A 12828-nucleotide genomic window follows, 5' to 3' on the forward strand; every position below is an offset into this window, starting at 1 on the left:
TTGCTCCAGCCCCATAGAATCAGAAATTTTAAACAAAGAAATATTTAAAAACTCTTACACCAAGCTTCAGGTGCTACCTACCACCTGAAGTCTACAATTAACATTTTGTTATACTTATTTAATCATATAAACTGTCCTTAAAGATGTTTTTAAGTTCAAACAATGATGAAAAATTATTTAAAAATTGGTCCAGAGAGATAATAGAGCGGGTAGGTCTCTTGCCTCGCATGTAGCAGACCCAGGTTCAACCCCCAGCATCCTGGATGGTCCCCTGAGCATTGCCAGGAGATTCCTGATGCAGGGCCAGGAGAAACCCCTGAGTTTTGCTGGGTGTGGCCCCAACCACCCTCCTCACCACCCCCCACAAAACAAGTTATTAAAAAATTGATGAGTGTGCTGGGGAGATAGTTCAAAGAGCTGGAGTGTATGCCTTGCACACAGAGGTCCCACGTTCAGCCCCCAGCACCAAGTAGCCACCCAAACACTTCTGGGGTAACTATGGTGGTGGGGGTCCCTAGTAGTGCTAAGCCTGAGCACCGAGCCATCAAGTTTGCATCTTTGGGTTGAGTGTTCCTGAAAATGGACCTGGACTCAAAAGCACTGTTGGGGAGACCCCCGGCCCCTTTCCCAACCAAAAAAAAAAAAAAAACCAAAAAACCAAAAAAAACACAACCCCCCAAACAAACTGAGGTGTGGGTTCTGCAATCACTACTCAATTTGGCTCTGGCTCTGGCTTACTTTGCTGTGTTCTACACAATCCTAGGAATGGTCAGAAACTAAGCACAAAAGGCTCATGGTTCAGGGCTGGAGCGATAGCACAGCGGGTAGAGCACTTGCCTTGCAAGCGGCCGACCCAGGTTTGATTCCCAGCATCCCATAGGGTCCCCCGAGCACCGCCAGGAGTAATTCCTGAATGCAGAGCCAGGAGTAACCCCTGTGCATCGCCGGGTGTGACCCAAAAAGAAGAAGGAGAAAAAAAAAAAAGGCTCATGGTTCTACCTTCCCTGACCTTGCCCATGACTGAGCTCACACGTGTGTGAACGGCTTCGTCTGCATGTGGAATGTAAACCCTTAAAGGGGGTTACACGTCGCTCACACGCAATTCAGCCACTCAACAATGAACCAATCATACACAACCTCCCCGACCCCAGAGAGAGAGAAGTGAGCAGAACCCTGGGCTCGGACCTTGCATAATCAACAGGCGTTTTCCCACTGGAGTCCTGCGTGCCGGGGTCGGCTCCGTACACCGCCAGCAGCTCCGCCTGTAAAATCTGCCCGGCTTTGGAGGCGACGTGGAGCGGGGTGTTTCCTTTCTCCTGAGGATCGGCACAGAACACACACGGAGGCAACTTCCGTCAGCCAGAGGCCCTCCCGCCACGACCCCCCTGGGCTTCACGGAGCGTGTGAGGGGGGTCAGCGCCCGCTGCCTTACCGGGTGGAAGAAGTTGGCCTGCGCCCCGAGAGACAAGAGCCTCAGGCAGGTCTCCAGGTTCCCGGTTCTCACGCTCGAGTGAAGTTGCTGAAAAAGACACAAACCCAGAAGACTGTCTGCGCAGCAGGCTAGGGCAGCTGGCCGGGCCGTCTTCACAGACGTCGAGCTGGTCATTCTTCATCTTCACTTGCCCCGGGCGCTACGGGCAGGGTCAGACCCGTTTTCCTAAGAAAGTGGGCCGGGAGGACAGACCTGACCACGCCCGGGCGGTGTCTGCATGTGGGAGCAGCACACCTGGAACTGGGGGTGGGGCGGGGGCTGGGCAAGGTCGGCCAGACCAGAACTGCACCCCAGGGACCCTTCCATGCTGTGTGACCTTGAGGGAGTGTTTTTTTTTTTTTTTTTTTTTTTAGGAACCTGCAGCCCACTTCAGAAAATGAGGGTGGTTGGAAGTAGATGAATGATTTAACAAAGTAGGCAGGACACAGACCCTCCACGAACACAGCTATTATTACTGCTCTGTTATTTATTAGAATGAAGCGTGTAGGGCTCCGTGTTCGACACTCCCCACACCCCTGGGCTCTGCTTACACCTCTCCTGACTATTCTTGCCCGTACACAATGCTTCAGTAGAGTCATTCCTGGCTGGAAGACGCATCTTGTACCAAATTCTGTGAAACTGCAGGGTCAAAAAGCCTTCTGGTCTAAGCCAGGACTGCTCAATATTCAGTATCCTTGAGCACTTGAATGGAGAAATCTACACCACCTGCATCCAGGCATTATAAAAAAAAAAAAAAAAAAAGCTAAAAAACACCATTGTGGGGGTCTGAGAGACGGCACAGCAGAGAGGCTGCTTGCCTTGCACTCGGCAGGCCTGGGTGGGATCCCTGGCACCTCAGACGATTTCCCGAGCACTGTAAGCAGAGATTTCTGAGTGCAGAACTAGGAGGAAGCCCTGAGCATTGCGGGGTGTGGCTCCCAAACGAAAAACAAACCACGGTAACACATGCCATGTCCTATTAATTTAGGGAATTATACACGGAATATATGCATTTCTGGGCAAACTTAAAACTTCTGAATTGTGACTGTCCATATTCTGAGTGTGTGTCACAAGAAGCACTTTTGAGAATAAAACATGTGGATTTTTCAAGGCCTCTGTCAAAAAAAAAAAACCACGCAAAAGCCCACATAAAGAAAAACCATCTACTCATTTTACAAGTATAATAAACCATCCCATATACTACAGTTTTGAGTTACACCCTGCTTCCTGAAAACCCTACTCAGTATAAAACTAGAAATCTGAGGAATTCTCCCCAACTTTTCAGTCCCTTCTAGAAACAGACTCTTGGTTCCTATTTCTGTGCTAAATGAAAACGAAACAACTGTAGAAATATTAATATAAAAACCGTATCTGAAAAACACAAGATTGTTTTCTCAATCCTTATTTTTCTCTGTCTTGTACTTCCACCACCAGGAATGGGTGTCACCAGAATGAAGATTAAAGATGAAAGCAATTGGCGGGTAGGGAAGCTGTTATTAATTAGTGTGCAGCAAGGAGCTTCTGCTTTTCTTCTTTTCCTTTTAGACCTCCCCCCGCCCCCAACACACCAATCCACCCTCTGAGCAGCGATTAGGTACCTGCAAAGGTGTGACCCACCTTACTAAGATCTTTGGCAGTCACGCTATCGTCCTCCCTGCACGGCAAGCGATGGACAAACGCTAACATCTGATACTTGGCTCGGATGAATTCCGCTTTATTAGGGCTGGTTCGAGAACAAAACAGAAAACAGTTCACTCGCAGTTCAGATCCGACATTCCCCATTCTTTAGGCTGTAAAAAGAAGAGGAAGTGACCCACATCCCCCTCGGGAATAGAGTGAACAATGCTCAAGTCCGAGTGGCAGGGCTTAAGACCTGAAGTTTAAGGCCATCTGTTTATTGGTCCCTCCGATGGCCAGGCTGACGGGCAGAATACCTCTTTTCCTACAGATGGCATCTCTGTCTCCACGTCATTTTAAACGGACCTGGCCACCAGGTTTGTCCCCCCTTAGAGGCGCGCCATCAGGCAGACGGGAGCCGGACCTCGGCTCGGGGTCGGGCTGAGTCTGGCTGGAACGCCTACACGCGCATCCGATGACGTCAACACCCCCCAACCTTTCGTTTCAGCCTGGAGAAGCCATTGACTTGCGCTCCTGCAAAGAGCTCCATGCACAATTGGCAAAACGCCTCCCGCGCGGCCCTGGCCGAGGGCTGCTCAGAAATACCTCACGCTTTCCAGGGGGGTCCCAAGAGCCAGGGAGAAAGAAGAGCAGTTTAAAAACATTCCACTCACTGTACTTTATCCTGGGGATTAGCTTTACGTCTTCCACTCATGATGGAGGCGGGGTCCAGTAAGGAATGTTCCCATATAGAATTAGCACCGTTATTATACAAGGTTTCGACCATCTACAACCAAGCAGCATAAAAATCACATTTTAATTTCTCCCCCACGAATATTCAGCAGGAACCGGTGAGTGAACGGGGTGGGGAACTCACAGCCCAGAACCAACACCAGCGTTGCCGGAGCGCGCGCTCATGTCAGAATTTTCTGATTGTAAAGGAAGATGACCTGTAGGCGGGACTCAGCCTGGACCAGGAAGAGCGACATATCCCGACAGGTTTGAACATACTATTCTGAGGATGAACCTTTTGAGATTGTAGGGCAGTGTTTCCAAACCTGAACATCCAAACATTCATTTTGAAGGTTCTTTTTCTGGGGCCGTAGAGAGAGTACAATGGGTAGGGAGCTTGCCTTGCATGTGGCCGAACCTGGTTCAATTCCCAGAATCACAATGGTTCTTGAGCACTGTCAGGAGCAATTCCTCAGCGCAGAGCCGGGAGGTTATGCTAATTCCTGAGCATCACCAGGTATGGGCCCCCTGCGGCAACATCACCCGCACCTGCACCTCCCCTGTGGTGCTCAGGGGCCAGGTGGTGGCAGGAATCTAACCCGGGCCTCCTGCAGGCAAAGCACGTGCTCAGCCCTTGAGCGGCTCTCTGGCCCTGTCCCCTCCCTTCCTGTTTTGCTTTGGGGCCACACCCAGAAATGCTCAGGTCTCATTCCTGGCTCAGGGATCACTCCTAGTGGTGCTGAGGGTACCGTATGGGGCGCTGGGGATCGAACCTGGGGTGGCGATGTGCAAAGCAAGCGCCCTATTTGCTATACTATCGCTTTGGCCCCTTAATATTTTACTTTTAATCCACACATTGAAAAAAAAGTTCTACTAGCAATTACAGTTTGATGTGCTAGTTCCAGCTTTATGCAACCATTAGAATATCCGAGAGGGGCTGGAGTGATAGCACAGCGGGTAGGCCTTGTTTGCCTTGTACACGGCAGACTCGGGTTTGAGTCCCAGCATCCCATATGGTCCCCTGAGCACCACCAAGCATAATTCCTGAGTGCAGAGCCAGGAGTGACCCCTGAGCATTGCCAGATGTGACCCAAAAGTTAAAAAAAAAAAATTTAAAAAAGAAGAATATCTAAGAATTATCGGGTAGGGGCATTTGCCTCGAATGCGGCTGACCCGGGTTCGATTCCTCCGCCCCTCTCAGAGAGCCCAGCAAGCTACCGAGAGTATCTCGCCCGCACGGCAGAGCCTGGCAAGCTACCCGTGGCGTATTCGATATGCCAAAAACAGTAAGAACAAGTCTCACAATGGAGATATTACTGGTGCTCGCTCAAGCAAATCAATGAGCAATGGGATGATAGTGCTACAGCGCTATCTTGAGTACCACTGACAGTTTATGTACTTTGGGTGTTGATCTCTGGGGTTCGACCCCGATACTTTAAACTACTTATCCTTGGGCTTTATTCTTAATTTACAGTATAGCTGGTAACCGGCATCATCTGAGAGTAGTAAATACCCACTTTCCTATGGGAATGAGCTGTTAGAAACTTCCAAACAAAAGGCTAGTAATAAACCCTGGCTCCCCACTTCCTTCCCAGCCTGACTCCTGACGTAGTCCTATCTGCTCTTCACATTACTGGAGATGTATTCACTCAGTTCCAAACCCACTTGGTCTGTGCAGACAAGTTCAAGGAAATCTACAGGCACAGCTGCCATAGACTTAGTGAAATATGCACTCAGCAAATGAAGGCGAAACAAGCCTTACTGTGGAGTTCCAACAGAACTTAAAGAATGTACCCCCCAAAATAGAACTACAGGTGACACGTTGGACTCCCCCCCCAAAAAAAAAAACAAACAGAAGCTACTTAACACTTAGCAGTGTTAATCATCATTCAATCAAATGTGTTAATTTAGTCTCTAATTAGTAACATGAAATTTAGTCATGTTCAAATCAGGTATCTCAGAAATTTCCAGGGAATCTGTCTGGACTTCTATCAACACATAAAGGAATTTTCTAAAAATATTAGCTGGTAACTCAGGAATAAGCGCAGTAATAAAAAATTCGGAAGGCAACAGCTTCTAGAAACACTTGGCATGATATGTAGAAAAGATGGATTGTTAGAAAGATTGTCCCGATGGCTCAAGGGCGGGAGTGCACACGCTGCGTGCAGGAGGTCTGGACTTGATCCCTGGAACATATGGTGTCCCAGGCACTCCCGGAGCAACCCCAAGCCACGAGCTGAGAGCAATGCCGGGGCCCCGCCAGCTGGGGTCCAAAGACAAAACAATTCCTGGTGACATTCCAAAAAAGTCAACGGTGGGACTCTCATCAGCAATGTTAATCCCTACACTTGAGATTTTTGGGACAAGACTGATGTTAGGGGGTTGGAGAGCCAGAAATCAGGAGTTCAGGCACCGTCCTGCACGCAGCCCACCCAGGTTTGGTGCCTGACCCCACGCCGAGTGACCCCTGAGCGTAAGGCCAGTAAAAGCCCCTAAGAGCAAGCATCGCCTGCGCGGCCCACTTTCTGAAAACCCGAAAGCCCTTCCACAACGAACTCAGGGCTGCAGCCGGCCCCGATCGCCATCCTTCTGTCCAAGGGCACAAGACGGATGTTGCCTAACGGAACACGCCCGCGGACAGGGAGAAGCCGCCTCCGGCTGTACCTGAAGCAGTGTGGGAGGCCATGGCGTGTGTTTGAGATGCCGGACTTGAGAGATGTGGCGCCCCAGGCTCCGGTGGACACTGCAGCACTCATCACACAGGAAGGTCCCCCTGTTCACGGACGCCCAGGAAGGGTCTGGAAGGAAGAAGGGAGTCTCAGTGGCGAGGAGACCAGGGGGGTCACTGAGCGGCCAGACGGCCAACGACGGCGGCATGGTTTGAGTCTCGCTGGCCCTCGTGCCACGCGGGGGAGCGTGCCTGGTGGCCCCACCTCTCCTAGCGGAGCGGGCACCGAGCTGTGGCTGAAAGCAGGAGTCGAAAGCAGGAAATCAGCAGTTATCTCCCTTCCGATTCGGGGCCGCAGACCGTAGCCCTAACGAGGCCTAACAGCTCAGACGCGCTTTCACCCCCTGGAAGAGGAGCAAAACTGGGAGGGCACCGTGATTCGGGGTCATGTGTCTGAGTGGCACGGTAATACAACGGGGCGAGTGAATAACCCACACGGCACCCTCTGAGGGAAATGCTTAAAATGACTGCTATAAATCCACCCGCTGCGAGGGAACCCGCTGTAACACCCCTCAGCTGCTCTGCCTGTTAGAGACCGGGAATGCGCTATGAGGTCCATTAGCTGTTTTAAATAAACCACTGAGCCAGGTCCTGCAGCTGATCTGGAAGAACAGAAGCTACCATAATAGCGACTGCACAGAGGCAGAGATGTGTAAAATAAAAAGGAGTGATGTTTTGGTGCGGGGACAATGTTTCTTCCCCCCCCCTGTGAAGTCCCAGAGCGCTTCATTAGATGTCTTCTGAAACAAAATAATTCAAACTTCAGAAGCATTAAGAACAATTCATACTTGGGAAGCGTTAGCCGTAATTCCCACCGGGTCAGTAAACTGCACACTGACGCGACCCAAATAAAAGAAAATAATTGCACATTTCATCAGACTCACACTGGGGGTGACAATAGGTACCATTCAAAGTTGCTTGGTCTGAGGGCTGTATTTTCAAATTCTTCAATGTCCACAAAAATCTTTAAAATGTGCACATCCCGTCTTTACCATGCCTGACAGTTTATGCAAACCCTTGCCACCCATATAATGAAAAGTTATGGGATTTCCATCAGAGATAAATCCTGGGAGCGCGGGAGCACTGTGGTTTTAGAGGGTTGGCATTGGGGACACGCGGTCCAGGTCTGAGCCCCAGGCCTCCACGACAGCACACGGTCGCAGGCGAGTTTCCTATTGAGCATCATTCCCATAGATCAAAGGGGAATAACAACATCTCAGGGAAGAGAGCTGGAGAGAAGCAAAGGTCTGCGCACGGTCAGGTACCCGGCAGGACAGCAGATTTTAGGCACCGAGAACAACAGCCAACACCCCACCCAAAACAACTCATCTCCGTTATTCCCTTGATACCCTTTTAGATAGTTTCAAGGGCGCACTGAGACTCCTGAATGCTGGGAAGAGTTTTCTGATGGTCGACACTTCGAATATTGAGTATTTCCGGAAACATGGCATTACTATAAGGAAAAACTCTTCACCCGAGTTTTCAAATAGGTGATCTCGAGTAGGGGATAATTAAAAGGACAAATCTGATAGGGGCTGGAGGGATAGTACAGCCGGGAGGGTATTTGCCCTTGCACGTGGCCAGCCAGAGTCCCCGGGCATCCCATATGGTCTCCGGTGCACTGCCAAGAATAACCCCTGAGCATCGCCAGATGCTGCCCCAAACCAATAAATAAATAAAATGAACACAATTTGATAAAAAAGTAAAATATTGGGCCGGGGCGATAGTACAGCGGGTAGGGTGTTTGCCTTATACATGACCCACTTGGGTTTGATCCCCAGCATCCCGTATGGTCCCCTGAGCACCGCCAGGAGTAATTCCTGAGTGCAAAGCCAGAAGTAACCGCTATGCATCGCCAGGTGTGACCCCCAGACTCCCAAAAAAGCCAATTAAAAAAAAAAAAGTAAAACATTTACTAAGACATTAAATACTGAATGGTTGCTTTGAATAAAATAGAAATAAGGGACCAGACAGCACAGGGGCTAGGCAGCCAATCCAGTTTGGGGCCCCAGGAATTCATGGGCCCTTGAGTATCCAGGCCCGGATACTGAGAATCACTGGGTGTGGCCCGGGAGGCCCTCTGAGCAGTACTGGGCTTCCCGGGGGAATCCCAGCACCACAGGCTCTCCCATCACCACCCCCTTGAGGGTCTCACATAGAAATGGCAGTTGGGTGGGTCAAGAACCTCCAGAAGGGACCCCCTGGGCCTTCAGAGCAGTGCTTGGGGCTCCCTTCCCCCCAATTAAAGCCAGAAACAAAATAACCCACTAAAGCACAACTCTGGTCAGAATTATATGTTATTCTAAAAGCTAATATGAGAAATCTGAAGATGGGGCTGGAGCGATAGCACAGCGGGGAGGGCGTTTGCCTTGCACGCAGCTGACCCAGGTTCTATTCCCAGCATCCCATAGGGTCCCCTGAGCACCACCAGGAGTCAGCCCTGAGCATCCTGGGTGTGACCCAAAAAAGCCAAAAAAAAAAAGAAAAAGAAACCTGAAGATGAAGCACCCCTACCAAAGTATGTGACGGCATTGTTTTTAGCAATTCGGTACCACCGCTGACCAAAAAAAATAAATAAAAATAAAATTTAGTGTTGAGGCATAGCTTCAGTTTCCACATATCATGCAGTGAATTCGCTATATTCTTGGAGGACATTAAACAGGAACCCGACAGCAAGACTTAACAAACAGACAGCACATTTCTTGATTAATTACTTTAACATGAATCAGAAGCTGGCAGAAAAGCAGAATTTAACAGAACAATAAAATCATCATCGAATTCATAGGGTAAAGTCTGGTGAAACCTTTCTGGTCGATATGAATGTTTTACTATGCCAGAGGCTTTTCGTTTTTAGTGTTGGTTATCAAATGCAGGGTCTCAAGTGCGCACTCTTACCAGAGCTTTTTTGGCCGATAAAGCTGCTTCTTTGCTTGTTTTGGGGCCACACCTAGCTGCAATCAGGGCTCACTCCTGGTGGTGCTCCGTGGGCTATATGGGATGCCAGGGACTGAACCCAGTTTGCCCATGGGCAAGGCAAGTGCCCTCTCCCTGTAGCTCTTGCAGCCCTTCTAGGCCAAAGCTTCTTAGGGAAGCTTTTTTGGGAACCACAAACCGCCTTCAGAAATACTGTGGGACTCAGCTGAGAAACCTGGACGTGAATGCAAGAGCCAAGAGTGCCCTGCCCGCACGCTCTCTGGAGGGAAGGCCTAGGGAGACCCCAGAATCACCCACACACCGCTCACGCTGGAGGTCATGTTTTTCAGGCTCCGCACCAATTCCTAGTCGCTCAAGTTCAGAGAACACTTCAAGGTAACCTAATTATACTCAAAACAGGAAGGAAGTGACTCAAGTCCGTAGCTCGGGCATACGGAGACAACAACTGAACTGGTACAAGGCGGGGAGAAAATGCTCGGAAATGCATGCTGCAGATGTGCAAGGCGGTATTCGGGGAGGCGGCGGGAGACTGTGTGTGTGTGGGGGGGGTCCCTGCGGCCCCCTCTCAGCCCCGAGAAGCAGAGCCTTCCAAGAGGAAGCCTTGGGCTGGACTCCTGAGAAATCGAACGCATTACAGAAACGTCAACTGAAAGCAGGCAAAAAAAAAAAAAGGGAAGTGGAACAAACGGTTTCAGAGAAGACCAGAGGGTCTGGAGAACTGGGTTTCTAAAACACACGCTGGACAAATACCCCAAAACTCCTCCGCCCCTCTCCCCGTTTCAGAGGAAACTAGTGATCACTCCTACACTGTCTAGGGTGAGAAGAAAGAAAGGAAAAAAAAAAAAAGATCACACAAGGTTTGAACGCGGGAGCTCCTTAAAATGAGCCTGCGCTTGCACAGGGCAAGCCAGAGTCCAGGACAGCTGCAAAAACACTGCTGGGAGCTCCGGGCGCCGCTGGCACTGCGGGCGAGGATGCCCGGCTCGGCTCGCACACTTCAGCGGCGCAGCAGGTCAGCCCAAGGCACGGGACCTGCCAGGGCGCCCGTGCTCAGACGCGGACCCCTCGCAGGGGTGGGTTCCCCTCTCCCGGCTCCCCCTCCCCGATGGTCTCCTGTTGTCTTTTTTTTTTTTTTCCCTCCCACCAATTTTCCTTCCACCCCCCCCCCCCACACCCCAGTTGACAGCCAAGTTGGGATTCCTGTCCGGAGCCAGAAACCCAAGCCGAGCTTTCGGGGTGGGCGTTGCAAAGACTCTCTGCACTGAAGACCCCCAAGGCGAGCGAGCAAGCAAAACTCACGGGGGACCCTGCTAAGGAGATCTGACTCTTCACGGCCCCGCCGGGAGCGCGAGGTTCCCGCGGACGCCCTGCCGGGACAGGGAGGAAACTGAGGCCGGGCCAAGTTCCCCCCCCCCCCAGGGGCCGGCGCCTGGACCCCGGCGGGGGCGCTCCCCAAACTTGGGGCGCGCACCGCCGCCCCCGACGGCTTTGCTGGGAGGCGCCCGCGCTTTCGGGGGCTCCCCCGGCCCGGGCGGGGCGGGGGTCGGGGTGTCAGGGCCCGGGGAGGGGGCCGGGGGGCGTCTCCTCGGGGTCTCCGGGGACGGGGGTCGCCGCGAGCGGCGGCGGCGGCGGCGGGGCGCGGCCCCCGGCGCCGGGTCCCACACCCGAGGGGGCAGCGGCGCGCGGGCCCGGCCGGCGCGACTCACCCGGCCCGCTGCAGTCGGCGCACACCTCGCTGCTCCGGAGCCGCTTCGACATGGCGCCCACCTCCCACCTGCCGGGAACCAGGGGGCCCCGGGACGGCGGCGGCGGCGCTTCCGCTCTAACGGGTCCCCGCGGCAGCGCTGGCGGCAGCGCCTCTCCCCTCTGCGCCCAGCAGCCGCGCCGCAGCACGCAGGCGCGGGGAGGCGCCCTGGGGGCGCCCGGCGGGTCATGTGACCGGAAAGGGCACGGCGCTCCGCCGCCATCTTGAGTAAGGGCAGGTCTGTGCGGGGCGGGGGCTGGAGTGGGCGGGTGGAATGGGGCAGCCTCCGTCCCTTGTCAGGCTGGCGCTGGGCTCTCTTGCTGGGCCACCCGACTCAGGCCCAGGGAGGCTTCCAAATCGAGTGGCCTGAGGCAGTCATGAGCCAAGTTGATAGTATAACTCGGGCCACGTTGGGGTCCTCGGAGGGAGTTACTACATACACCGTTGCGGGCGCCGGGAACGCTGCAAGTCAATCATTCGAAATACCATGCTTGGATGGAGCTTGCCTTCTGCTGCAGCAAGTTTACAATCAAATGAGTACAGTAAAAATATTTCAGTTTTTTGTTGTTGTTGTTGTTGCTTTTTGGGTCACACCCAGCGATGCTCAGGGGTTACTCCTGGCTCTGCACTCAGGAATCACCCCTGGCGGTGCTCAGGGGACCCTATGGGTTGCTGGGAACCGAACCTGGGTTGGCTGCGTGCAAGGCAAACACCCTCCCCGCTGTGCTATCGCTCCAGCCCCAATTTCAGATATTTCTTGAGGCTGTAATTTTAGTTTCCTTTGCAGGAACAAACAGGACATGTTACCACCACCGCTCGCCCAGAATCGGTGTGATGTCCGGTAACCTGGGAATAATTTTTTTCCCACCTAACTTTATTTAACTGTGATGTTTATAATGCAGTAATTTGGGGCATTCAATATTCAGCTCCAAAGTGACTGTCTTTAGGATTTACCAAGCTGTTTCGTTACTAGTTGATTCTTCAGTGTTATTTATTTTCACTTACTGAGCTTAGTGGACTTTTATGCTCCTTTCCTGTTGAATTTGTCGTGTTCCTGCTGGGATGTCAGTACTGTGGAATTGGGTCACGTGGAGCACGGGCTCCTTTCCTAAGCAGGCCCCAGAGTTTTCAGCCCCAAGACAGGTGTACCTGTGACTTCCATCAGCTTGCCTTCTCTTCTTTTTTTTTTTTTTTTTTTTTTTTTGCTTTTTGGGTCACACCCAGCCATGCTCAGGGGTTACTCCTGGCTTTGCACTCAGGAATTACTCCTGGCAGTGCTTGGGGGACCATATGGGATGCCGGGTATCGAACCTGGGTCGGCCACGTGCAAGGCAAACGCCCTACCCGCTGTGCTATTGCTCCGGCCCCCTGCTTGCCTTCTCTTCTGAGATTGACTTGGGGATAACTTTCACAGCTTTAAAAAGTTGTAGAGAACAGAGAAAGAGGGGGCCTAAGAGATAATACAGCATGTAGGGCACTTGCCTCGCTTGTGACAGACCTTGGTTTGATCCCCAGCACTCCATCAATTTGCTGGAGCGGGAACCAGTAACATCTCCATTGTGAGACTTCTTGTTACTGTTTTTTGGCATATCGAATACGCCA

At 52.0% G+C, this 12828-nt stretch overlaps 1 protein-coding gene across 8 annotated transcripts in view; it reads right to left on the reverse strand.

The window, feature by feature from the left end:
* Positions 1-11360, reverse strand: part of GIT2 (GIT ArfGAP 2) — a 55986-nt gene extending 44626 nt beyond the window's left edge. For all 8 annotated transcript variants that reach the window (XM_055146830.1, XM_055146826.1, XM_055146831.1 and 5 more), the window contains exons 1-6: positions 11189-11360; positions 6485-6618; positions 3763-3875; positions 3089-3194; positions 1433-1519; positions 1186-1316 (exon numbers count right to left, since the gene is read on the reverse strand). In XM_055146830.1, the coding sequence (XP_055002805.1) occupies positions 1186-1316; positions 1433-1519; positions 3089-3194; positions 3763-3875; positions 6485-6618; positions 11189-11240 (623 nt within the window). In that variant the 5' untranslated portion in view covers positions 11241-11360. The remainder of the gene's footprint in view (positions 1-1185; positions 1317-1432; positions 1520-3088; positions 3195-3762; positions 3876-6484; positions 6619-11188) is intronic.
* Positions 11361-12828: the final 1468 nt, after the last annotated feature.

The sequence above is a fragment of the Sorex araneus genome, chromosome 9 (assembly GCF_027595985.1).
Source record: "Sorex araneus isolate mSorAra2 chromosome 9, mSorAra2.pri, whole genome shotgun sequence".
Lineage (NCBI taxonomy): Eukaryota > Metazoa > Chordata > Mammalia > Eulipotyphla > Soricidae > Sorex > Sorex araneus.